This window comes from Melozone crissalis, unplaced genomic scaffold (genome assembly GCF_028551555.1).
Source record: "Melozone crissalis strain CALT ecotype California unplaced genomic scaffold, PUWL_Pcris_2 ptg000004l_1, whole genome shotgun sequence".
NCBI classification, from domain to species: Eukaryota; Metazoa; Chordata; class Aves; order Passeriformes; family Passerellidae; genus Melozone; species Melozone crissalis.
In genome coordinates this window covers 36,438,742-36,465,218 of record NW_026535782.1, presented here as the reverse complement: position 1 = coordinate 36,465,218, position 26,477 = coordinate 36,438,742, and the positions used below count along the sequence as shown (strand labels likewise).

At 43.1% G+C, this 26,477-nt stretch overlaps 1 protein-coding gene across 1 annotated transcript; it reads left to right on the top strand.

The window, feature by feature from the left end:
- The first annotated feature begins 506 nt into the window (after positions 1 to 506).
- Positions 507 to 13,201, top strand: NDUFA12 (NADH:ubiquinone oxidoreductase subunit A12). Its single transcript, XM_054274920.1, has 4 exons — positions 507 to 647; positions 3,838 to 3,920; positions 4,878 to 4,965; positions 12,678 to 13,201. The coding sequence occupies exons 1-4, from the start codon at positions 559 to 561 to the stop codon at positions 12,856 to 12,858; spliced, it is 441 nt and encodes a 146-aa protein (XP_054130895.1). The 5' UTR covers positions 507 to 558; the 3' UTR covers positions 12,859 to 13,201.
- Positions 13,202 to 26,477: the final 13,276 nt, after the last annotated feature.

The following is a 26,477-nucleotide window of genomic DNA, read 5'->3' as shown; positions in this document are numbered from 1 at the left end:
CCAAAGGCATTTCTCGGGCTTCTGGTGCAGAACCAGAAGGCACTGGGACAAGATGGAGAGGTGGAGTGGACCCATGGATGAGACGATAGGAACACATTCCTTGCTAGGAATTCCTGCCAGGGTTGGGAAAAGCCAAGAGAGACAAGACTGTCAAGCTGTCCCCTTGCCATCGCCCGCAGTCTGCACGGGGTGAGATGTCACCTGCCCTGCCCCTTGGTTCTTGATCCGGGCAGCCCCGGACTCCTCACTGCCGAGCCTTGGTAACTTTTCTTACCACACATCCTGTGAAATAAGGGACTGACAGTAGACATTTCTATTATAAAGAGGCTTTTCTCCCTATCCTGAAGTTCCTTGTATGTTGCCGACCTTACGTGTAAGCAGTAGGCAACTGTTATACAAAGCCAGCCAGCGCAGACTGGAAGCCAGTGGCAGCAGACGCCCTTCATTGGCCGCACGGGAGGCCCGCAGGCGGATCCCGCCGCTGGTTCCGCTTCCGTCGCTGTGGCCAAGGGCGGCCGGGCGTGAGGCGGGGCGGCGGAGGCGGTGGCCCGCCCCAAGATGGCGGAGTACGTGCAGGTGCTGAAGCGGGCGCTGAAGCACATCGGCGGCCACGGCGGCGTCCGCGGCGCCATGCTGCAGCTGCTCAGGTAACGCGGCAGCGGCGCGGGCGGCGGGGCCTCCCCGCTGCGCCACTGCCGTCCCGCGGGGTCACCTTGAGGGGCGGCCGGGCGGGGCTGGGCGTGAGGGGGCGCTGCCCGAGCCGGCGGTGCGGGGGCCGGGCAGGCCTCGGGGCGAGCCCGCTCCGCCCCGCCGAGGGCGGCGTGTCCCGGTCGGCGGCGGGTGCGGGGCTCAGAGCGGTCCCCAGGCAGGGCCCGCGGCTGGTTTCTCTTCTTGAGGCACCTCGCAGGGCTCCTGGATGCTGAGCTGCCTGGGCCGGCTCTCCTGGTGTCCGGCCCCAGTCCGTAGTCCTGTTGGCACAGCCGTGTCTCTGCGGTAGCTGCACTCGGTGCGTCTGTGAACACCATGGTGCTCTTTGCTCTGGGTCGCCTCAGGCTGGCTGTGGCTTTCGGGAACAGTACAAATCGGACAGCCGTGCGTCTGCTCAAATCCCGTGCTCTAAAGCAAGAGAGTTATTCCATCTGCCTTACTGGCTCTATTTCTTCTAATTTGCTTCAAACTGCAGATCACATCTGCTCTTTGGCAGGGGATTGTCCCGCTGACCTATGCTCAGCTTTGGATGCCCTCCAGCCCCAGCGGCATTTAGTGCAAAATAAGTTGCAGCCTTTGTTTCCATTCATGTCTGAGTATTTATTCCAAGCTACAGAACCTTGCACTTGTCCACATTAAACTTTCTCCTGGTTATTTTTTCCCTCACTCACATCTCATCTCTTTCTTGCGACAAGTGTTTTCAATTGTGGTACAGCATGCTTGAAGCTGCTCCCAAATAGGAGCACCAGGTTTACAAAGGTACTCTTTTTTCATTCAGTTCAAGGGTGGAAGTCTAAATGTGTGTGATCCAAATTCAGCAGTGTCAGTAACCTGTGTTATCTTTGTAGTTAGCCCTGGAAAAGTATTAGGATGTGTCCAGTAAATGTTTTAGGCCTGACCACATGCTAAAAAGCCTTTTTTAATCAATATTGGGAAGTCAGGAATATGGGATAGGGATGATTTGCAAATATAAAATTTCCTGCTGTAGATTAGGGGCTTTCTTATCTTAGAACAAACAAGCCAAGCTTTCTGAGCCTTCTTGAAGGCTTCCCCCTGCCCATACACATCATCATGGCCCTTTTTCTGTTATTTCTTGTGGCTTAAATTGATCTGTTTTGAAGAGATAAAGTTTTACACAGGTGCTGATCAGGCCTCATCAGTATTTTCATACGGTGGCTTTAGTTGCTGTTGAGCAGTAAGACAATTCATGATTTCCCTGGCTAGTGCTTTACTGCTATCATAATTACTGTTTTCTGTCACACACCTGCCCCCCTCCCTCCCCAGCTTGTTTCCTCCACTTCGTTTTCCCTCTCAGGCTGTAGCCATTACTCTGACAGCTCTCAAGGAGAAATGGAGCTGGGGAAATGAAAGTGTGGAAGAGTTTGAGTGTTAGCTGTCATCAGAGTGTCTCTTCCTAAGCACAGCTGAATAAATGTCTCCTCAGAGATCTTCTGTGAGTCTGAGATCACAGGCTGTGTTCACAGCTTTCTACCACACAGCAGAAGAGGGCAGGCAAGACTGGAGGCAGTGCTGTCCTTATTTTCCTGCAGAAGACTGAAGTTAGGTGTGCCAGGTGGGGAGGCAGAGCTGATCCTCATAACCACACCAACCACAAACAGCTGCTGCCTCCTGCTCACCTTTCAAGCCATTAAATCATCCCTCCCAGCTCAAGGGATAGGTTTGGTGTTTAAAGGAAGAGTTATCAAGGTGTTCTTTCTTGCAACAGTTGATTTTAAGAAGTTACCACTGGTAACTGGAAAACAATTATTTACCCAAGTTAGAAGACTCTTTCTCTGAATTTCCCTGCTTTTCTCCATATGTTTTCCACTGAAGCAGCTGCAGAAGATTTCTATGCTATGAAGTCAAATTACTAAGAGCCTTTGTGGCTGGAAACGTTCTCCTTAGTTAAAATTCAGTGAAATTGGTTGGAAGCCATAAATACCCCTTAGTGTCTGATATTGGTATTCAGGGCATGAAGTCAGGACAAGGGCATAAGAGCACTTGCAAGGAAGGGAGGGGGAAGAGGAAGGGAGAGCAGCAGTGGCATGGCTCTTCTTTTTCTGAAGCTGGGAACTCAGGCTCGTATAGTTGAGCCAGAGATCTTTGAATGTTTCAGATGAATGTGTCAGAGAATTTCTCTGCCTGCCACCACAGAGGTTTAAAACGAGTACTTGCTGCAATGATTGCCAATTTCATGCACCCTGGGAGAAAAGACAACAAAAAACTTCATCTGAGCACATTCCTCCTCTCACTTGGGATTGAGTTGAGTGTGCATAATACTACAAACAACTAAAATCTTTGAGAGGAAACTTTTCCCTATCTAATGCTGCCTGGGATGAATGTCAGTAAAAAGGAAAGCAAAATTGCAAATATAGAAGGACAAGAGCATTTTGATTAATATTAATGTTTTATCACTATAATATAAATCATAGGCTCAGTTTAATGATTGATTACTACAATAATGTTAAAATACCTTCTCAGTAAAGAGTTGAAACTGGTATAAACCTTATCTGGGTCAGTGAAAGTCTCAGAGTTGCAGGGTGAATGCATGGATCCTTCACAATTATACAAAAGCAAGAAAGTAGCAATTATAATTTAGGTCTTAGCATGTATTTCCTTGGCAAGCAGCTTCGATGGCCTGAAATATTGTTACTGTTCCTCTCTTGGAGGTTACTGCCCACACAGACACGTGAGGTCGCTTGTGCTGCTTCAGTGCAGGGCACTCACAATGGCAATTCAGGCTGAAATGGCAGCTGCTAATAGTTGAGAGGGATGGTAACATTTCCTACCAAATGGATTAACATGTGTCTCTGTGACTCCCGCAGTACTTAGGGGTTTGTGGGTGTTAAATTGTTACCTTGTAGAGTTGCTTTATATTTTACTATAATGAGGTGTTAAATAAGGGAGGGTCCCCAAAAGCCTTTTTGTATGGCTTTTGTCATCCTGTCAGTGGGGTGCATGCCAGTTGCAGGAATTGGTGATTGATTTGCAATCCGTAAGCTTGAATAGCTTTATTTAAAAATATCTTTGCATATGTGTGTACGGATTTTTACTAACCCTGGAGAAACCTCTGTCACAATTTCATTCTGAGAGGACACCAACTGAAACTGTTGTTTTGATAATTCACAGGGTCAATGATTTGAAGACCGGTAATCTGATAGGAATAGACAAATATGGAAACAAATACTATGAAGACAAAAGAAACTTCTTTGGTACGTGTGCTAATGTGAACACCTCCCAGCCAGCTGTGCAGCTCCCACATAGCTTGTGTGCTTTCTGCTAGTGAAATGCAACTTGTTGCCTGCCTGACTTCCCTGCTCTTGTCTTGTGTGAGTCTTACACTTACAGAAATGCTTTGACTGCTTCTGTTTCCCTGTTGCATTCCTCATTTGCAAACACAGTCAATGTGAAACAATTAATATGGGATAAATATAAGCCAGTCATATGGTCTCTGTGTAGGTAAAGCTACATGATAATGTGATTGAGAGTTGAATTTGGTCCTTGACCTAAGGGCTGGTAGTTTAACAGGTGAGAAAAGAAGGAGAACTACCTTTAAAACTGCCTCACAGCTTTACTCACTTACATGATGACTTCAGGGCAAAGAGCACAGGTTGGTTTAAACTTACTATTACCTTAAGTAAAGGGATTTTAAATCAAGCTTCTAGAGTACTTAAAAAGGCAGCACAGGTGACATGTAAGCAATGACACACTGGTCAGGCCAAGCTGACTGTAGGGTAACTTGGAGTGTAACCAGGGAAAGCACTTGCTGGTTAACATTGCTTGGTAGTTTTGTGTAGCTGAAGTTTAGTTCAGTCTTAGGTTCTCAGTGGCAATGTCCTTTTGGAAAAGACTCCTCATAACAGAGGGGAAAAAACCCCAAACCTGTTTCTCAGTCTGAAAATTTGATTAGTTCTTATTTGCCATTATTTATACAATAGCCAATATGTCCTGCCTTGTGAGAGTGCTAGATTCAGTTAGCTAAAACTACAGTAACAATGGAAATACAGAAGACTTGGAAAATAAAAGCTGTGCTGGTTCAAAAATAAGTGTCCATTATGGTAGATACTATCACTCAAAATGTTTTCCCTTGGTTTTCCTGAATTTTCTCCTTTATAAGCAAATAATTTATTCTTTTGAGCTAATATGGTATTTCTGTTTGTTTACTTAAGGTCGGCACAGATGGGTTGTGTATACTGAGGAAATGAATGGCAAAAATACCTTCTGGGAAGTTGATGGAAGCATGGTGCCCCCTGAATGGTAAACTGTTTAGCTTAATAGTGTGAACAGATACCAATTGTGTAATTGCTTTATGTTTTCTTATATTACAAAGCAGAAGGTGGAAAAAAAAGTTTTCACGGTTGTAGCTGTCTTGCTATGACCAGAAGATTTCAGACTCATTACTTCAAATATTGAACTGCATTCATGATTATTGCTTGTGTCCTGGCAGAGGCACTCACTGCTTTTTGGACTGAGAAAAGCATTTTGCCAGCCAGATTGAGCAGGTCAAAACAGTCTTTAATTTTCTTTATTACTTGTGATTCCCTGTTAATGGTAAGAAGTAAAATATTTGTTATTTCCGTCATAAGCAAGAACATCAGGAGCATATGGCAATGGTGGAACAACATTCCTTAACCCACAGCCACTAACAACATAATTGTTTCAATTTATATACACTGATGTGGTAGGAAACATTGAAGTGCCAGGATGCTCCATATGTTGACTGCTGCTTGACTGTAATTTTATTGAGGTTTTGTTTTCTTTTCATGCATTTCAGTAATAGTTCTGTACAGCTTTGTGTCCAGAAGGTCTCTGGCCACAGCTGTTGACCCTTTTTTTGTTTTCCTAGAAAACTGACACCACATAAAGTAACAGTGCATACTAGTAAAACCAATCTCTGTGTAATTCTTGAGGAACAGGAATAGCCCTTCAGCCACAGAGAGCAGAAGGTGACATCAAAGGAGAAGTGTTTGGGTAGACTGAGCAAACACTGGTTTTTATTAGTCCTCTGGGATTGATCATAAAATCTCCTAAACTGTAGCTCTCACTGGAACATTTGAGGAGTGTGTGGGTAGACTCTCTAGCTGGTCAATTTTGTTTCAAGCTCTCCCAGCTATATATTATGTTTAATGTGGTTAATGCTTCTTTCTGTCTTGTTTGGTAAGAACTGAATGCCATTGTTTTTGAAGTGACATTAGAATCTCCAACACCAGGATGTTTGTGCCTTGCTCTCTGCATAACTGTTGTTTGGTGCTGGTTGTTGTCCACTATTAGACTGTGCTGGGTTTTAAGATTTTCTTTATTTTGAGGCACAGGTTTTGTTTCTTTTGGGTTTTATTTTGGGGTTTTTTTTCCTTTGCTTGTGTTTATGGGATATTTGTTGCCTTTTTACAGACCTCAGTAAAAAGTTTCTTCCTGAGAATCAAAGTGATGTTTCAAGGGTTAAGTAGCTTGTTTACTTCACAGAAATTAATGAGGTAGAAAAACTTGTTTTCCTATCAATGTGGAAAAATTCCTTTAAAAGAGGCAGTAAAGATTTAATTATTTTCAAGAATGGTGGGGGTAATGAGGCACAGAAGGGTGAACAGTCTTGTGTTCTAAGGTATTTTTGTCAGGAAACCTAGTTGTGCAGTACCAGTCAGGTTTGTGGATTTGGGGTTTTTTTGGGGCAGGGGGGATAAGGAGGGGGATGGTGTTTCTTGCTGATAAATTTGTATGTCCCATGATAACATATGTTCATTCTTGTGTAGGAATCCTAGTTTTGTGACACATCTAAATCACTGATGTGTATTTCCATACAGACATCTTTAAAAATAGAAATATTTTCACTGGGAATAAATGCTGTCTCTTAAGACTTTTTAAAAATATTTATCTGGTGCTATACTGCCTTAAATTTTTAACATGGCATAGAGTTCTGAATTGAGACTGACAATATTTTGTACAAGCTGCTGTCAGTGTAACACTAGAGTTGTGCAACAGGTAATGAGTGGTTATTTTGGACCCAAAAATTTGTTGGAAATAAATGAAACTGTGTGAAAATAATTACAAAGAAAGTAATTAATCCATACTATAATGGTATGATACATGTTTGTCATCCTTGGCTCAGCTGGGAAGTATTTAAAGTACTGCTGTTAGAGGTGGGTGAGATCTGAATGCTTCTTCTGAACACTGATGGTTTTACTCTGGAATTCAGTTAATTCAGCTCAGTTCTGTGAGAATGCTGTTGGATCCTTCTTGCAGTAAGTTCTGTGCCTTCAGGGTTGCAGAATGTGAATGATTGTTCAAGTTACAATCAAGTGAATCTCATTCAAAAAAAGCATTTTGGTATGTTGCAAAGTTCTGGAAATGACTGGAAGAAAATGCTACCCTTTACCCTTTTCCCTCAGATACTAGAGAAAAAGGAAAAGCAGCAAGAAAACCACCTTGTATGTAATAACATCTTGTAATACCATTTTAGGAGCTACTGAGTATTTTCAGTGTTCTGAAATAATTGATGTAATGTCTTCTGACAACGGATCTACTGAAATGGTACAGTCTAAAGGAAATCAGAGTGTTGTTTTGACATATGTCTGCTCTCCAGGGAATCGAGACTGTTGCTTTTAAAAAGTGTTTCCACACTAGAATATGTAGGCTTGTAGTTTATTCTGATTTAGTTGTTATTTCACTTCTTTTTTACTCTAGTTTTTTTTTTTTTTTTTTTTTTTTTTTGTCTCTAAAATCCAGATGTTGGTATCTACTTTGTTGGAGACAAGCTAATGAGATTGTTAAAAATTTTCTTTAATACTTGCCTTGGGAATGATGAATATTAATCTTCTTGTAATGCTTTACAAGATATTTTGACTTCTTTTTTTCTCCACACAAATTAATCTTTTTCACTTTTAGATAGTGAGAGAAACCAAATGCTTATTTTGTCTCTTACTAGTGAGTGTTGTTTGCAGGAACTCAGGGCTTCCATTTTTGAGCACACTGATGGGGTGTGCTCTGTGAATGTATAAACACTGGAAGTTCAATCCGTTTATAGCAATGCCTGTGGGGACTCTGCTTAGTGTTTTCATGGATGTCTCCATTGCAGCATCACTAATCCTTGGCCTATGTTTAAGCTATTTGTTTATTGTATTTCTGGTGTAATGTACTTTGGTTTGCATTTTGGCCAAATACTTTGAACAAGCAAATTGACAACTGGTGCAAGTGTACATACTAGTTAAAAATAAATTGCTCTTTCAGTATGATCCTGGGGGAAAAGAGGAGCTGTAATTTGAGAATGGTTTTTCCTTTTGTAGGGACACTACATTTTGCCAGGACTGTCCTGTGTATTTGTAGTGTCTGTCCTTTGAGGTTTATATTCATATGATCCAAATCTGACATCTTTGGAAGGAGCTCCAGGAGTGTTTACCTCATATAGTGAAGAATTGCAAATTTACCTTCAGTTTAATAGTCTGCATCCTCTTTAGTGGATCTGACAGGGAGAAAGGTAGCACCTCACACCTAAAGTGCCAGCACACTAGAAAATGTAAGGAAAGGTGCAATTTCCTGTAAAATGCTGCTTTTCAATTTTGCCTTCAAGGAAAACAAAGCAGAAAGATTGAACAGAAAAAGAAGGGATTAGAAAAATTTCCACCCTTCTAGTAGCTTCACAATAAATTTGTGGGGGTTTATAGCTCAATTAAATGCTAATTTGGTGTTTTCAGGTAAATTGGAGGGCATCTCATTGCTATGGTGCAGTAACTTGCATGAGAAATTAAAGTTATCTCCCATGGTAAACAAATAAACGCGTTTGTTATCCCTTTTTCCTTCTCTGCCCTATGACCTGAAGCCACCTGTTAATTTCCCTCGTCCCATTGCAGCATGGCAAACGTGTGGCAAAAAGGGGATGTTCACAAGTTGGCAAACATGGTGAGCTGGCACAGGCTGTGCCTGAACCTTGCAGAGGCACATATGGTAGTGGCTGCTGAGTTTGTGTAGCACCAGTTCTTGTTTGACAGCTTGTGCATCACGTAATTGGCTCCAGTCCCTTGTAGCTTCAGTTTGAAATCTACTTGCTTTTGAATATTTGTTACAACTTTGGGAAAAATTCTACATAGTCTTGAGAGCTTTTGAAGATTCTTTGAGGTGTCTTTAGTCCACTTATGCAAGAAAAGGTGCAAAGGCTTTGCTGGCCTCAGTCTGCTTCCCAGTGATGACTGTTCACTGATTTAGGAAGCTGCTCCAGCCTTTTCTGAGCTGCTTGCATCCTCCTGATTTTTCTGTGCTCTGTGCAAGTTGTCTGCTTCTTTGTAGGTTTTTAGTCATTAATTGCTTTTGAATCTTTTTTTCCACGATGGATTTATAGGCAGAGTTTGTATAGAAAGAAATCTGGCCATCTGCAGGATGTCATATCTCTTTATTCATGCTGTTCAGTCTAGTGCATGAAAAGCTCTTCTTGAGCATCTGGGGGTAGAGTCTGAGATTTCAGAGCTTCAAATGATTCTTTGAGGCAGGTGTCAAGGGGAAAGTCTTCCCAAAATAAAATTTTCAAGATTTTAGGTGGAAAATGGGAGCTTTTGTTTAAGAGAACAGACTCTGCAAACCAGAATGCTTTTGTAAGTCACATGTTGTGCTTCTAAGGGGAATCTTTTGTGACCAGGTTAAGCCCTGAAACTCCTAAATATAAGCATAATTCATAGTGGATTGATTGTCTAAACAAACTTTTGAAATCTCTTCATGTTTTTCAATACCTGTGACTGTACTGGCATGTCTTGTCAGTGAGCAATTTTATTTTTACTTTCCAGTGAGAAAATGTGATTCAAGGATTGGTTTTGCTGATCTGTTTAAATTTAAGCTTAGTATCATGTTGATGTTATAGAAATCCAGAAAATCTTCAACCCAAAGATACTAATTACTCAAAAATGCTGTGTTTTAAAATATTTTATTGACTTAGTCTTTAGAAGCTGCAAAGCAATAGTTTAAATGGCAGGTGAAGCTACTCTGTTAAATGCTATTGTGAAACTTTTCTGATGTTTCAAGGAATGAATGTGTGACAAGCACACTTGTAATGACAGAAGTAGCAGACATCACACAGGCTTGGAATATAGCTGATTTTAGCTGAGCATTGCTACAGTTCTAGTGCTGAGCTTGCTGCAGCCTGTCATTCAGGGCCTTTGTAATGGAATTCTGTCTGATAAGTTTTTGTCCATCCTGGTGGTTGCAAGGCTCTAGGGGAGCATGAGGAGGGTGAGGTGTGCTGACAGTGCCTACATAGGGGTTTGTGTGCAGGGTCCTTATCCTCTGTTACCAGAAGCATCACTAGGTGAACACGTGTGTGCTCTGAGTTGCCTGTGTCATGGTTTAACCCCAGCCAGACCCCAAGCCCCGGGCCTGTTCACTCCCCCTCCAGTGGGACTGGGGAGAGAATCAGAAGGGAAAAAGCTAGAAAAGTCACAGGTTGAGATAAGCACAGGTCAACAGGGAAAGCAGAAGTTGCACACAGGCAAAGCAAAACAAGAATTCAATCACTGTTCCCATGGGCAGCCATCTCCAGGAGAGCAGGGCTCCATCGCGCATATTGGTGACTTGGGAAGATAAATATCACCAGTCCAGACATCCCCTTCTACCTCCTTCTTCCCCCTACTTTATGTCCTGAGCATGCTGCCATGTGGTACAGAATATTCCTTTGGGCACTGGGGTCACCTGTCCTGGCTGTGTCTCCTCCCAGCGTCCCATACAGCCCTAGTCTCCCTGACAGCTTGGCAGCACAGAAAGCAGAAAAGGCCTTGGCTCTGTGTGAGCTTTGCTCAGCAGTAACAAAAACATCTCTGTTATCAGTCCTGTGTTCAGCACAAATCCAAAACACAGCCCCATACCAGCCACTGAGAGGAAAATTACCTCAGCCCAAAGCAACACAGTCACATAAGAGTTAAATTTACTGTATTCATGTCCCTTGCACATTGCAATAAGAGCCTTAATTTTTATTTTAAAAAAGAAAATTAACTCTCCCCTGGCCCAGGCCAGCATATGTTGCAGTAAGCAGTTCTGAAAAGCTGGGGCTCCTCTGGAGTGACACTGCAAAGCATTTTGAAATGCAGTCCTTGAGTCAGTAGAAGCAGAATGGACTGTTCTTTTGCCCTCTCATGCCACAGCTCTGTTTCTGTGCCAGCAATGGAGAGCTTGTTGGGTGTGAGCACAGGAGCCCTCCTCTGTCAGGTTAGCTTTTCTGCAGTGTTGCTGCCAACCCTGATGCAGGCTGTCACAAGACTTGTGATACCTGAGGTGATGTGAAGCACAGCAGTACACTGAATTATTCTGACAGGGGAGAATCAGGCAAGAGAGTTCACCCAAGGTGAGAGCTTTGGGTGGTGGGGCCAGGGCATTCCAGAGGCTGCTTAAAAATACCAGGGTTAAAATTGAGCAACCTCTAATCCTGTATCATCAGACCACATTGTGGTTAGCAGTGCTATGGGCCCACCCTTTTTCCAGACAGAAATTGTTAGCCATTTATCTTTTTTTTAGTGAAAGCAGTGTGAAGTGTTCACTTTGAATGAGCCCAGATTTACAAAGGAGAGCAGAGAGAGGAAGAGCATTATACAGGTGTGTAGCTTCCAAACTCCATAGTGGATCATTTTTCCCACAGGAAGTTGTTTTATGCCTCTAAATACATTTTTTTTCTTCTTAGTTTTAAACAATCTTGTGGTTCTATCTTATTTTATATTGAAGCCAGTTTCCTGGAAGCCCTTATTCCTACAATATGTGGCTTTAGCTTGGGGGTTTTGTTTGGTTTTTACTTCTAGAAAAAGAACTTTAGGCTGACCCTTTTTTTAAAGTGAAATTTTTGTACTGAAGTTATAGCCAAAGTTGTGATTTTTTTTTTTTTTATACATGTCAAGAAGCAATTTGAAAAGATTACCAACCTTCTGTAGAGCTCTTTGGATTTAGAATATACCTGTCAGTCTATTTCTCACCACTTTTATCATGGTTTTGTTTTGCTGTATAAATGAAGTGTGCTGGATTTGTTGCTAAGGGCTGAAGATGCAATTTTTAGGTTTTCTAATAGAACTAGAAAAGAGGACTTCATATTTTTAGGTCAAGTCTTTGCAAAAGCTGATTAGCAGAAAGCTCCTTAATTCTACCTCAGTAAAAAAATAGATAAGCTTGCAAAAATGTCATAACCTTACTTTTGTCATAACTACACACAGTATGAAGTACATGTAAACTGACAGATAATTAAAATGTAATTCATATTTGAAAGTTTCTTCAGGCACTGAAATAGGAAAGGGATGAAATCAATTCAGTTGGTCCCTGCTGCAGTGTTTCAGTACATTGTTAGGGAAAATGCTGTGCTTGATCATTACTGTTGCTTACACAGAGAAAGACTGACATTTAGTTCATAGGTAAAGGCTAATCACTGGAATCACTTGGTAATTACCCTATTTGATTGGTATTAATCATTGTGTTGTGCAGGCAGTAAATATTTATGTGCTTGTTTTAGGTGTACTTACGTGGTTAATCTGTATCCCAAGTGGCAGCCTCATGTATGCTTTGAAAATGGCATGGAAATTGTTGTGCAGCGTAGGCTTCTGGTAATTGAAAACAAAACAAATCACCATCACCTAACAAAGAAAAAGCCCAGGCAACAAAACCAAACGTCATGGTCTTGTCATTTGTAGTGCCTGCCTTAACCTGGCTGCCTGGTGAAGGCTGCACAAACGAGTGACAACAAACTGCCCAAATACTGAGCCCACAAAGGAACAGGAAATTTGAACTTAGGTGTGCTTTCAGTTGCTTGGAGGCAGAACTGTTACTTACCAGTTATGCTTGTGAAACTAATTAAAATCAATATCCTGTTGTCTCATTCAAAGTCACACTGGATTAATTTTTTTTTCCCTTCTCAGAATAAATACTTAGTGTCTCTTCAGAGGAGGACCCTTGGGAGTCAGGAGATAGGCTTGGTAAACATCCTGTGCTGTTCCTTACTAACAATATGTCTTTTTCCTCTTAAGGCATCGCTGGCTGCACTCAATGACGGATGACCCTCCAACCACTCATCCACCAGTTGCTCGTAAATTTATCTGGGAGAAGCATAAATTCAATGTGAGTGGCACTCCTGAGCAGTACGTGCCTTACTCCACGACTCGCAAGAAGATACACGAGTGGATCCCACCCAAACCAGCCAGCAAATAGCAACAGCAACAGCATGACTTGGCTCAGCTTGGGCTTTCAGTGTAAATTGTATTTGCACTGCTTTTCTTCGGAATAAAAGCCTCCTATAGGAATTGTACTTTAGTTTATTGAATTGGGGGCAGGAAACAAGGGAGAAAATTTTGGAAATAGGACAGAATACATGACAAGTCTTAATCTCATCAGGATATTGTGCTTTTTCTCATATTGTCAGTGTCCTGTCTTCACATAATCAGCTCTCTTTTTAGCATGATAATCATTCCTGTGATAGTTACTCATATTTGTGTCATTCAGCAGAATACAATGTGTATGCATTTGAAATACAGATTTCTCATCTTCAACATCATCTTTTACCGTCTCTGCATGGCAGATAATGCACTCTTCACACACTATTTTGGGAAGCCATCTCTATAAATTTTATAAGACAAGTTAGAATAGTTTGTTCAGTCAGGATTATAGTTTTCATTCATAAAGTGTTCCTAAGTATGTGCATGAGTATGAAAAATGCATTGCCGTGTTCCAGTATGGGATGAAACATAATATAAAACTTGTAAGGCTACATGAATCAAATGACATCTCATCCATAAGGGAACTCAGCCATCAGAAGAGGGCCCTCTGTCACAAAAATATCTTTTCTGTGCAGGTGCACTATAAGATGTTCTCATAAGAGTTTGAGATGAACTGTTTGCTGTCTTGGGTCAAGATTTTTAAAGGTCTTTGGAAGTTCAATATTGCACATCTTTTTAGGAGGTAGAAAAGTAAAATGTGCCAGAACCCAGTCTCAAAAATATGAAGCTGGCAAGTTCATATTTGAAAGAGAGCTGTTTGGGGCTGTGGCTTTTTTTTTTGTATCTTGCTAATGGTTTACTTTTATTCCAGTCTCCTTATGTATTTTAGCCAAGTTTGCCCTCTCCACAAGGCTTCCTGTACCTGATGCCCTACTCTGGATAACTGATAGGAGGTGTGCTCACCCAGCCTCTCATTCACCCCAGCACCTCAGCTGGTTGGGCAAGAAAAGGGAAACTTCATGGGTTGAGAAAGATGGGAAGAGTGCTTGTTAGTTACCACTGAGAGCAAAAGAGACTTTAATGTATTGCCAATTAAAACTGCATAGTGAGAAACAAAGTCAAAAACTGTAAAACACCGCCCTCCCTTCCTGTTTCTTCACACCTTCACTCCTGATTCCTCTGCCTCCTCCTCAGGGAATGGTGGTCAGTCTGTAACAGCTCTTGTGGGCTCTGCTGATCCTGCCCCTGCTTCAGCCTGGCTCCTCTTCATGAGCTGCAGTGCTTTTGCAATAAAGCCAGTATGGGTTTTCCACGGGCTGAGGGTCCTGTTGGGAAATGCCTGCTTGCTGCTGTGGATTCCTCCTGGGGCTGCCAGGAATCTCAGCTCTGGCAGCACCTCCTCACCCTCCTCCCGCTTTCAGCTTGGTGTTCAGGTGCCTACTGCCCACTTCTTCCCCCCTTCCATCCTCTACCTGTGCAATATTTTTTTGCCCCACCTCAAATCCTCTTTCCCAGAGGTGCCCCCATTGGGCAGCTGGACTGAGCCCTGCCCTGTGCTGTGTTGGCTGCATGCAGCACAGGGCAGCCCTGGCCTCTCCCCACAGAGGTTCCTTATTAAATCAAATTCTGGATTAATTCATTGTTTAAAGGTGGGGTTTTTAGCTTTAATTTCTTTAAATTAGTTCTTGTCTTTAAATTAGTAGGAAGTAGCACCAACATCCCTTAACCTATCTAATTAGAAAAGGATAATGTTTAATTTACTTTTAAGTCAGTAAAAGCACTGGGCACAGCTGAAAAGCAATTTGAACCATACTGAGTAGCATAAGTGGAAAGGACTTGTTTAACATTTTTATCTTGATGGATTATTTCACCTTAGGAACAAGGTTTGCCCTGGTGTCAATGGAGAGCTTCATCACTAACACTCATCTGTACAAGTCCTGTGGGCTCAAACACAGGTAGAGCAATTAACTCTTAATTATTTTTTTGCCTCTATCTCTCCTTAATGAGTTTTTTTTTCCAATTTCATTTCTCTTCCTTTGTCCTGTGGCTTTTTGGACTGCATCCTAAACACACATCAGGAGGTACATTTGGGAATGAGATTCTGTACTTAGGGGATAGGCAGTAACTCTTCCTACATGTGCCATGCTGAGAGATCTCAGCCTGTTTGTCATTTTGCTGTCACCTGGAGCAGTTCTGAACAACTGTGTGTGCAGCAATGCTACACAGAAAGAGAAAAATGAGCATGTCCTCCTGGCCTGCAAGCAAGTCTAGGATTCATTAGCTTGGTTTAGAAAATATCATCAATCCCTTTTCTGGAGAGGACAGAAATCTGCTCATCCTGCTTTAACCAGCAATTGCTGGATTTTAATGCAAAATTTCAGCAACATCTCTTGTAGCATTGCTCCTCCAAAGTAGCTTGCACAAGGCATGTACAGGAAATAAAGCATATGCAGAAGAATCAGTGGTCTTCTGCTGGGCTTTCTGCAAACACTTCTGCAATTCACTCTTCTTATCAGCAACCTCGCTCAGTTACGGAAGTTCACCTTTGCTCATGACATCTGCCTCAGTATTCAGGTTCAGTTCTTTCTGGTCTGAATGACATTTTGAATGCCAAGCTGGCCAAGTGTCACAGCAGTATCTTTAAGCAACTGCAACCAAAGCACTGACAGAAATATTCCCCTTGCACTAAATGTGAGTTTAAAAGAAACAAATTTCTGATATGGGAACAGACTCATTAAGAAGACAGGTACCTCTTCCAGGAACAGCAGCTGAAATCCACTTTTTATTTTGAAATTGTGCCTGTACCAGGAGCTTTTCACACCCCCAGGGTCCTGAGCAGCCCTTTGCTGTAGCTGCATGCAGGCTTTGCTGTGCCCCCTGCATGCTCAGCCCCGTGTGTGGCACGGTGCCCTTCCCTCCATGGGGCACTGCATCCTGCCTCCCTGCTGCCTCTCAGCACGGCTGCACCTCTCTGCCCTCAGCTGAAACTGCTCAGGACATGTTGGATTGCAGAACAGTGGTGAAAGGAACTTCAGGAGACCATCTCATAACCATTCCAGCTACAGCAAGAGGAGAAATCTTTGACAGGCAGGGACATCCTAGGGCATTTAAGGATGCTGAAAGGAGAGGGCAGGAGGCCTTGTCACGTCCTGCCCAACTAGTGCCATACTACTGACTCCTGCACACTGTGCCTGCCTGGCTTTTTGAGGGCACACTGAGAGCATTCAGATATTCACCAACTCATATTTCTATGCCATCTAACCTCAGGCTTCAGGTTTTGGGATGTTTCCTGCTAAAGCTGGTGTTGGGAAGCAGTCTTGATTGGAGTTACAGGGGCAATTATTTTGGATACAGCTGAAAGTCATCAGCCCCAAAAACTGAAGTACCTGTTTTCCACAGCTGTAATGCATTCAGAGTGAAACCTTTGATTTACTAATTCCTTGGGGCCAATTATTCTGTGGCAGCTGGTGGGGAGAGAGGGAACAGATCCTTGCTTTGCTCTGAGGTTAAGACCTGCAAATCTAAAGGCTCTGCTTTCACATGGTGCTTACGAGGAGTGTACAAAAGCAGGAACTTCAATGTGTGGGTGAAAGTGGCAGCCTTGAAATGGCACTGCAGGTTCCTCACACAAATCCCACAGCAGGAGCTGGATTGCACCAAGGGGAGCCTATCTCAGTGCAAGCTATGAGAGCAGCCCATGTCAGGGGGGAAGGGCCCAGCAGGTGTTGAGTCCTGGAGACCTGCTGGGCTTTGAACACCACCCCCTGGTTGCCAAGCAGAGCAAGGCTCTCGTGCAAGAGCTGATGCTGGCTTACCTCCAGCATGGAGCCAGGAAGGGGAGTGCTCTGCTGTGTGCACCATACCCAGCTGCCAGCAGGACCGTGCTCAAGCTGCAGAAGAAATCAGAGCTGCCAGAGACTTCCCTTTGCTGAAGGGCCAAAATCAGGTTTGGCTAATTCCTTGTGTTTTTTAATCACTTGAACCCATGCAATGTCACTTCCCATGCTGATGAATTTTGCATGTGGTCTTAGCTTTGTTCACAGGCAACAAACATAAAGGGCAGAATTGAACCAGGATCTTGAGGAAAAAAAGTATTGTTTTCAAAATATACATATGTAATAATCATCTATGAGAGGGTTTGGTTTTTTGAAAAAGCACCTTAAGACAGATTTATACATATCCTCTCTGCTTACAGGTTCTGACTAATAATTTATTTGGTTTTAAATATTATCAGAGTACAAAAAAATTAGAACATGAATAAATGTACTTCAGTCAAGATCTGTATACACAGAAGGGCATGGGTACATAGGTAGGAAAAGAAATACTACATTTTGCATCAAGATTATATTTAGGTGGAAATTTGCATTACAAAGTTTTTAACAAAGAATGCTAAATTTTCTTAAAATCAAATGATATAGATGAGTAGTGCTAGTTTAAAACTCATATTCAAATCAAAATTTCTCACTTGCTAATTAAAATAATGAATTTCTTCATTTAAATTTGTTTATCCTGCACTATAAACCAGAAAAGGCAGAAGAGAATTAAGCAAGAATTTTTTTTTGTGTGCATGAGTGAAAATAAAAGTTAGTGGCTAATTTTTGCCTGGGAATTTAGAGTAGGAGCAATGATCATTGGACAGCTTCACAAATTGCTTCTAAAATCAAAATTGTTTTGGAATTTGTTCCCATTAAGAAGGATATGCAGGAAACTGAAATTTTAGGAGCCTAGCTTTTTCTTTATGTAAATTACCCCAAAACGACAATATTATTTTAGTGCAATTTAATCTCTGAAACAACAACAGAGTTACTGAATCTATTTTAATGATCTGTAGTATTGTTAACATCACATAAATCACAGCTCAAAAGATTTTTGTTTTTCACTGATTTATACTGCTAGAATTCATGTCTATTTCATTCTCTTTGTCTATGATGTAATTCCTTTCCCATTCCTCTAATGGACTACTCAATTTTTCCCTGTGAGATTTAAATACTAGTTTTAGGGCAAGTGGTTGTAGGACTGTTTTATATCCTTCATAGCCCAAAGGATTTTTAGTTAATGGAATAACAATCTATCAAAACACAGCCTGAATGTAACAGATGAAGTCTCACATGGTCGAGCATTTAGACACAGGCCTATTAATAGTTTGTTTTTTGAGGGTAACCATCCATAAAAAACCCAGTGAGGCAAAATCAAATTCAGCAATATGTGTGTGGCACTCTCCCTTTGTCTGGCAGTGGCCAGAGAAATCAAGAAAACCATGGCATGTTTTCATTTGAAGCAGCTGTGTTAAAAGAGAGGATTTATTTACCTTGGATGTTGGGGAATTCATGGATCTGCTACACTTTCCAAAAAAAAAAAAAAGATAAATGTATGAGCCTCAGACACACCTCACTGGCCTGCAGCACAGCAGCAAGATCCCTGTTGGCACAAGAAGGACATTTTTGTTGTTTGGCGTATCTTCACTTGACCCTGAACATCTTCAGTCTGACCTCCACATCTCTCTGGGACCCAGCCTAGAATGGCTTGGTGCACTCAGCACAAAGCCCCCTGAGACAGAGCCCTCTCTGCCTCTCACAGGGACATCACCTCTGAATCTCAAACTGAGCCTCAGCACCACGAGTCCAAACCAGGTGCCCACTTCTTGGCAGCGCTCTTGGCCTTCTGGGCATAGCAAAGCTTCATTTCTGGATGTCTGTGCCCCAGAGGGCCCGTGAATAATGTGAATCTAAAGCAGAGGAGCTAGTCTGGAAATTGAAACAGAGGCCAGCAAGGGATTTGCACTACATTTCTTCTGTTTCATGGACAGGGCAAGATGCTGTAGTACCAAGGGCTCTGCTCAGCACCTGCTAACTCATGGTGGCTACCTACTTCCAAAATCTACCTGGCTTTCCTTTAACTCCTGCTATTTAGTTTGCATTCCCCTCCAGTGGAATCTGGTTGCATTTTTATAAATAAGATTTTTCAGTTTGAGTCTCTCTGTCCTGGAGTGTTGTTGCTGTAAATACTGACAGCAAAAGTTAATTTGTGTTTTATCAACTTGAAATTCTTTCCAACAGACTTCAAATGATAGACTTCAAATAATTTCTGATTGATTTTTTCTGATTGATTTTTTCCTTCAAAAAATCCCTTACACATCTGTTAGTCTTTGAGGTATTTAAAGCTTCAGTTAGCCATTGGAGTTTAGGATTTTTGAAAAGCAGCAACAGAAGCTGATATTTCCAGGATCACTTCAACCTGCAGCAAATAGCAACATGTCTTTTGACACATTTTAAAGGCCAGAACTTGAGAGGGCAAAAATAAATTTAATACCCAACTATCACTTGCTGTAACCAATTATGAGAGCTGAATGAAGAATTAAATTGATCATGGATATTTTTAATTTGCACTCATCAAAGTGGGGTGCAAACTTGCAGTCAGTCAGTCCCAGGCAGGTGCAGGGGTGGGTGCTGTGGGCTGGCTGCAGGCAGGGCTGTGCCTGCCCCAGCAAAGGCTGCTCAGCACCAGGGCTGTCTGCTCTGCTCCTCTGCAGCTCTCTGGGGTTGTTTACATCTGTAACAACAAAACACAGGCACAGAGATTAATCCCAAATCTAAGGTCCAGCTTTGCCCAGTGACTGGGGAATTGTGTTACCCACTGCAGCTGGGTCTGCATGCGCTGCCCCTGTGAGGCTCACACAAACCCACAGCAACCACCCCCCAACAAAGCACAGAGATGGGAAGTGGATACCTGGCTCTGTTTACCCTTCACCCCCAACAAATCTGTCCTCCTGGCAAGGTGCCAGCCCCTCACTTGGATCCAAACAATTGTTAGACCATCTATCAGCTCTGTGCTAATAACAGCCTTCCTCCTCAGAGCTGGAAAGCTTCTCCAAAGCACAGTCCTCTCTGCTGCTGGCCACTCACCACTGCAGCTTACAAAAGAAAGGACAGCAAGTAACTGCTGTGTAACTCAGCCCCATAACAGCCACCTTAGAGCTACAGGGGGCTGGCAGTTGCCCTGCCACCTACTCACCCGTGCTATGGCTGCAGGCTTGTGTCTGTCAGCTGAAGAAAAGCACTAACTGGTTTTCAAAAAGCAAACATCAAAAACAGTGAATGTGTCCATCATGGTGAAGAACTGAGTGGATGCTCCAAACCCAGCCTGTGAGGGCAATCATGTATCTGCAAAAGAAAAGCAGTGAGCAGCAATTAATCTGTGTTGTAGGACTTGTCTAACTACATTTAGTAAACTTAATTTCTTTTAAAGCCCGAGTGGGCTCTTATCTGTGCTTGTAGCTCCTATTAATCAAGATTGTAATTGTTGTTTGTACTCAGCCACAGGGAAATGCAAGCCATGATCGACCATCCATTTGTCTAACTCCACTGGCCAAAATGAGCACCCGCATGTCACAGCCCACGATTCCACAGTATAATTACTTTGTGCTCTGCAATTAACAAAACAGCATTTGTTACAGAAAGATATTAAGGACAAAAACCACTTGTATCACCACCCTAAGCTGCCTAGAATCAAGTGTTTTAAAGTACTTTAGTACTTGTGTGTTATTATTCATACAGGGCTTTCAGAGAAGACATCAGCAGGCATTTAGGTAATTTCTGAGCTTGTCAGTGTTAACATGGAGCTATGAGTGAATTTGTAGGATTACCATGTCCTCCTTTCTGTCCATCCCCTCTGCCTCAGTTAAAATAACATTTAAATATGAATTATCAATTGCAATAAACTGTTCTAAGAAAGACAGTAACCTTCTAAACAGGATTAATAAACACTTGCTCATTTATATAGGCATGTTATACAGGAACATTTGTGCTTATCTCAGGAGTTTGCTTAAGCCTGTAATTGTCTTTTGGTAGCTATTTAGCTTTTATGTATCTTAAGTCTACAGGGGACTCATTCTTACCTCCAGCATTGCTTGAAATTTCCACTTCTCTTATTTTAATCCCCAAAAGCCATGCCACAGTAGGTCAAGAAAGCCCAGGCCCATGGGTTGCATAAGTGTTTTGTCTTTGCATTTTACTGAAGCCTCTAAGAGCACTGAAAAGCTTTTCACTTGCTGTGCTGGATAGTTCAATTTTTGCTGGGAAGCCCCATGGTGTTGAGAGCACTGTAGCAACAGCTGGTGAGATCCAAGAGCAAACTTTTCCATGCGGCTTGGTTTCTTCCCAGCAGGACACAGTGCTGTTACAGCAATGACTGTAGCAGGCAGTGGGAGGCCAGTAGTGTAAACAGATTTTGTAGTTGAGGGCAAAGCAGGGGGAAGCTCTCTGCAGGTAATAGTTTTGCTTCTCTTGAACAGTCGATGAGCTTGTGTTATTACTCAGAGGTGCATCTGCACATCTTTCCTGCTTCCCTCCAATTTCCTGCAGGCTATTGGCCACCTTCCATCCTGTGCTGCCTCATTCCAGGGGCTGCCATTGCAGCTCTGCATGCTGCCTGCTGTCCCCTCTCACACCAGTGGCCTTCTGCCTCTCCCCTTTCATCTAATCCTGCAAGGCTGCCCCTTCTGGATGTTAATGGTGCTATGCTCATCACCAATGGAGCTGAGTGCTTAATGCAAATACATCAATACAGTGGCCAATACAATTAATGATGGTCTTTAATTTTCATCCCCCAGGAACCTTCCTAACAGGAAGGTTCCATGATTACTTACCAGTATGAAGGAGCAAGAGGTGTAAGATTTCCATTTTATTTTCCTACCATGTCGTTCTTGGCCATTTCCCTCTCAGCTATCTGTGACTTTTGTTAGGAAAAGAGACTGGAAATGTCTCCCCCTTTTCTGCTATGTCAGATGTCCATGAATTGAACAAAGTAGACCTAAGAGCTTGATTTGTTTGTTTTCTCAAGTTGTTGTTTGACAATTCAATCCCTCCTTTTAGAAATGACTGAGTTGCATTTATTTTATTCAAAGTTGAGTGAACTGTCTCATTTGGCTCAAGCCTGTCTCTCACAAAGCATCCTGTCTGGCTCTGTGGAACTGTCTCTCCTTGTTCATGTGTTTGCTAAGGAGGCATCTGTACAAAGCTGGGCCTAATTTCTGATCGAATTTGGCTGGCTCCAGCTTTCAGCCACTGGATCCTGTTGTCTTTCTTTGCAAGCTGTGAGAAGTGATGACTGCCCAGTATTTTCTGCCTAGGAAAGCACTTACACTCTGTAAGCAAGTAATTTCTCACTTTTCTTGTTGACAAGCTAAACAGATGGAACCCTCCATCTCTCCATGAAAAGCACTTTGCCCTTGTAAATTTTTTTTGTGGTTCTCTACCCTCTCTATTTTTTCCTCAATCTTTTCAGAATGAGGACTACCTATCATACCAATTCTTTAAAAAAGGTGTAAAATACATCCTTCTCCTCTTGCTTGCTTTACTCCCATTATGCCTCCAGCACGTAGTCAAGGACATGCTAGACATTTTTGTTTGCCTGCTGCAGGATTGCACGGGGAACTCAGATTGTTCTGAGGGCAGTGGGTGAAGAGGTCCATCCAAGAGGCTTGGCTGTGGTCTGGCACCTGGCAGCTGTTGTATTGCAGGCAGACTGACATCACACACATTCCCTGTTTTGGTTGCCTGAAATATGTGCATGTCAGCATAGACACATACTCAGGTGTGGTTTATGCCTCTGCCCACGCAGGGGAAAGGGCTGTGCATGCAAACACCACCTGCTGCAAGCCTTTTCAGTATTGGAGGTCCCTAGGGAAATTAAGACTGACAGTGGCCCAGCGTATGCCTCCAAGGAGTTCCTAGAGAGTGTCCAGCAGTGGGGACTGGAGCATAGAACAGGCATTCCCCACTCCCACACAGGTCAAGCTGTGATCGAGCGTGCCCACCATATGCTCAAACAAGTCCTGGCTAGGCAGGGCAGTTCTGCAGCATGGATGAACCACAACAAAAGCTTTGCAAAGCCCCGTTTACCATCAGTTTTTTGAATTGTTCATTTGAAAACACGAGTCCTACATACAGTAGTATGGCATTTCCATAATAACAATTGGTTTAAGTTGTCACAGCATCCACCAGTTCTCATTAAGGACCCAGAAACTTGGGAAACCAAGGGTCCTTATGAGCTCATCATCTGGGGGTGTGGTTACACATGTGTATCCACTCCCTCAGGCCCTCAATGGATACCCCAAAAGTGGGTAAAACCTTTCATCCCCAAAAATTCAGCTCCAGCAGATGGGGATGAGAAGCAAGCAGCTGTCGCCTCAAAGAGAAGATGCCACCGGAATGAGGAGGAAGAATCTTCCTAAAAGAGTTAGCTGCATTCCGGCAGACCCATGAACTTGAATGTGTTTAAAAAAAAATGTCTGTTTTCCTTTGTAGAACAGAAAATCTACCTCCTACCTAACCTCACGATGAGCCCTGTCCGAGTTGCCATCCTGTTCACGCTGAGCAGTCTGACAGCCGCGTGGATCGTTCCCCAGCCACGCCAAAACATCTGGGTGACCCTGGCACAGACGCTCCAACAGGAAAATATATGCCTGTCCACAGCAGCAGCGAAAGACCCAATGTCTACCTGCCTGGTAGGGATTCCATTGCAACCTGGAGAGTTTCCAGCCAAGTTTGATACACCTATGCCTGACCCAAGTCCCAAATCCCATCACACACAACCACACAATACCTGCCAGCAGCAGGCTGTAATGATTAGGAACCCCATAGAAGAGTGGCTGCCAAAGTTACCCAGAGCTGCTCAGGAGCCCCAAGAGTTAGAGCTGTTGGGCTCCTCACCTGCACCGTACTGCATACACTTCTTCTTTATCCCACTTTCCAACACCAAACCTTTTAACAACATCATACAGTATCAAGAGGAATTCACTGCCAGAAGGTGGTGTAAGGTTTTAAGCCAATTCACAGCAGATAATCCGTATCATTCACATCCCAAAAGCCTCCCCAAAGGTTTGTTTTTAATTTGTGGGGATCGGGCGTGGGCAGGAATCCCTTCTCAGCTTTTAGGAGGGCCATGTACCATCGGGCGGTTGTCCCTGTTGGCACCCAACCAAACCATGATTGGCGAATGGACTCGAAAGAACAATTCGGTCAGCAAAATTCAAAAGAGAAGCATTGACAATTTGGACGCAAAGTGTGATGCAGATGTCTTCCATTGGGCCAAATCAAAAAAAGTTGCTGTATCCCTGTTCTTTCCATGGGTTGCAGCAGCCAAAACTCTAGGTGAATTGGGCCACCTAGAGTGCTGGGTGGCCAAACAGGCAAACTTGACATCCACGGCCATCAGCTCCTTCCTAGAGGATGAGGAGATTACCAGGCAGGCCACACTCCAAAATCGTGCGGCCATAGATTTCCTCCTGCTGCTGCATGGACACGAGTGCCAGGAATTTGAAGGACTGTGCTGCTTGAACCTAGCATCAAAAGCACCCAACATCCATGCAGCTCTCCAAGAAGTGAAGAGCCTGATTGGACGAGTCAAGCAGGAATCCGAGGACTGGTTCAGCGGATTGTTCAAGGACTGGGGACTCTCAGGGTGGTGGACTTCTATAATTAGGACAATTCTGTTGTTTCTTGTTGTTCTTTTTCTAGTCGTGTTAGCGTTCGGAATTCTACGTCGCATACTTTTAAAGGCTATCAACGGTTTGGTCTCCAGTACCTCAGAAGTCACCCGCACAGAGTTTGTGGCCCTAAAGCAAATTGACAGGCCTGCAAATGATGAGTGGCAGATGAATTCATGATCTGTGTCAGAAATAGGCTGATGCTTTTCCTTTAAATTTTTTTTAACAGAAAAAGGGGAGGTGTTGTATTGCACTAAATAGTTATTTAGTTGTTTGCACTGGATGTTTTGGTAATTTGCACTGTTCACATGATTGCACTGTTCACATGATTACACTGTTCACATGAGGTCACTATGACCTCATGGTCTTCCCCTTTTTCCCCCGCCTAAGGGTTAGCCCTAGTGGTCTCTTCCCTGGTCAGTCCTTCCCCCCACCACTGGTATCCCATTGGTTGTGGCCCTCCTCCTCCGCCCCCCATTCCCCCAGGTATAAAAATCTCCTGCCATGAGCCATGAGGCCTCTTTTCCATGTGGATCTTCCCATCTGGTGGTTCTCAAGACAATAAACAGAAGGCATCTGTTCCCACGTGGAGAAGAGCACTTCCGATCTTTTGCTTTCGTCTATGTAAGATCGTGTGGGCTGAGGTCCATAGCTAGCCAGAGCTGGACCCCAACAGCCCGTCCAAGACACGTTCTTACAGGCAGCAGCCCTGGGCTCCTCTAGTTCCAGTGCTGAGTACTGCTCACCACGTGCTCTGGACCTGCCTTGTACCCTGACATTCCCACTGCACCCATGTCCTGCTGGTTGCAGCCCCAGCTCCACTCTCAGACACCTCCCTCTAAGCAAAGAGCTCCTGAGTTACACATTAGCAAACACAGAGGGAGAACAACCTGGAGCATACACTTGAAATATAGAGGGAAGAGCTAAATAAAACTATACCCATGGGAACTGTTGTTTCTAAACAACTTAGCAAGGGCTTGTCTGACATGGTATATTGCTAGCTTTCCATTAGGTTTTAGAGAGTACAAAATTAACCCCCTTGCAATCACCTAAGTGTGTTACATCTCCACAGGTACCTGTACAAACCTGTAATCCGAAATGATGAAATGAGATTTCTTTGGCAAGGCTCAGAAAAATCACCACAATTGACATTCTGTGCCTATTGTTCATTCCTGGAGTACTGTCACTCTTTGTTGTCTCTACCAGCGTGTCTTTTCTACACTTGCTCTCCCTGCTAGGGAGTGTCACTGCTATTTATCTTAGTCAATCACTTCAACACTTTGTATACTAGCACAGTATAAGTATTCTTTCAGTCTCCTGGAATTCCCCCCAGGGCCTTCAAAATCAAGGTCAGTGGAAAAGAATCCTCAGCCAACTATTCTATTACTCCTGAGGTTTGTGGGCATCTAAACATGCCAGATTATCCTACATGTTCATCCTACAAATCTTCCTCAGTTCCTGACAATCAAAGAACAAATTCTCTCTAATTTATATTAATTGTAGGAATCCTATTTTTTTCCCAAATAAAAAATAAAAATATTAAGCTGTTTTGTATTATTAGCACTTTCACCACTCAGTTCTGAACCAGCCACTCTCCCAAGATGTTTGGCACTCTGTGTACTTCTGTACTGACCTTAGCCTCACAGCTGGCATGCCATCTTCCTGAGTAGGAGCTGCCTGACCTTTAGAGGCAATGGTGAGAAGGATAAGTGCTTGCACACCTCATTTTTCCACTCAGGGGAACCTGTGAACTAGGGAATCTATTCTTTTAGAGGTGCAATAAGGCTGGTGACTTCTATGGGGAGGAACAGGCCATGGAGCAGCAAGTGTTCCCCACCCCTCTCTGACAACTGTTCATCATTTCAGCTCATAACCTGCTCACAAACTAATACAGGCTTTAAAATGATTGATGACTCATATGCAAGTGCTTTTTATTGAGGTAGGTATAGTCAGGGGACTGTAAAGGAAAAATAGAAACTCCTACTCTGCTCTTAGTCTCTTGCTGTTCTCTGTTTTCTCCATTTCTACAGACTCAAGAGCAATGCTTGGACTGCATTCCCTGATCATCAGTGGTACTGTATGTTACACTGATCACCCTCTGTTTAAAATAATACAAAAAATGAAAAATC

What these genes read in the sequence shown, in the direction of transcription:
- NDUFA12 (XM_054274920.1), top strand. Translation starts at nt 559, where the DNA reads ATGGCGGAGTACGTGCAGGTGCTGAAGCGGGCGCTGAAGCACATCGGC. An exon ending in GCCATGCTGCAGCTGCTCAG is followed by an intron (nt 648 to 3,837) that starts GTAACGCGGCAG and finishes GATAATTCACAG; the next exon opens with GGTCAATGATTTGAAGACCG. An exon ending in AGCATGGTGCCCCCTGAATG is followed by an intron (nt 4,966 to 12,677) that starts GTAAACTGTTTA and finishes TTTCCTCTTAAG; the next exon opens with GCATCGCTGGCTGCACTCAA.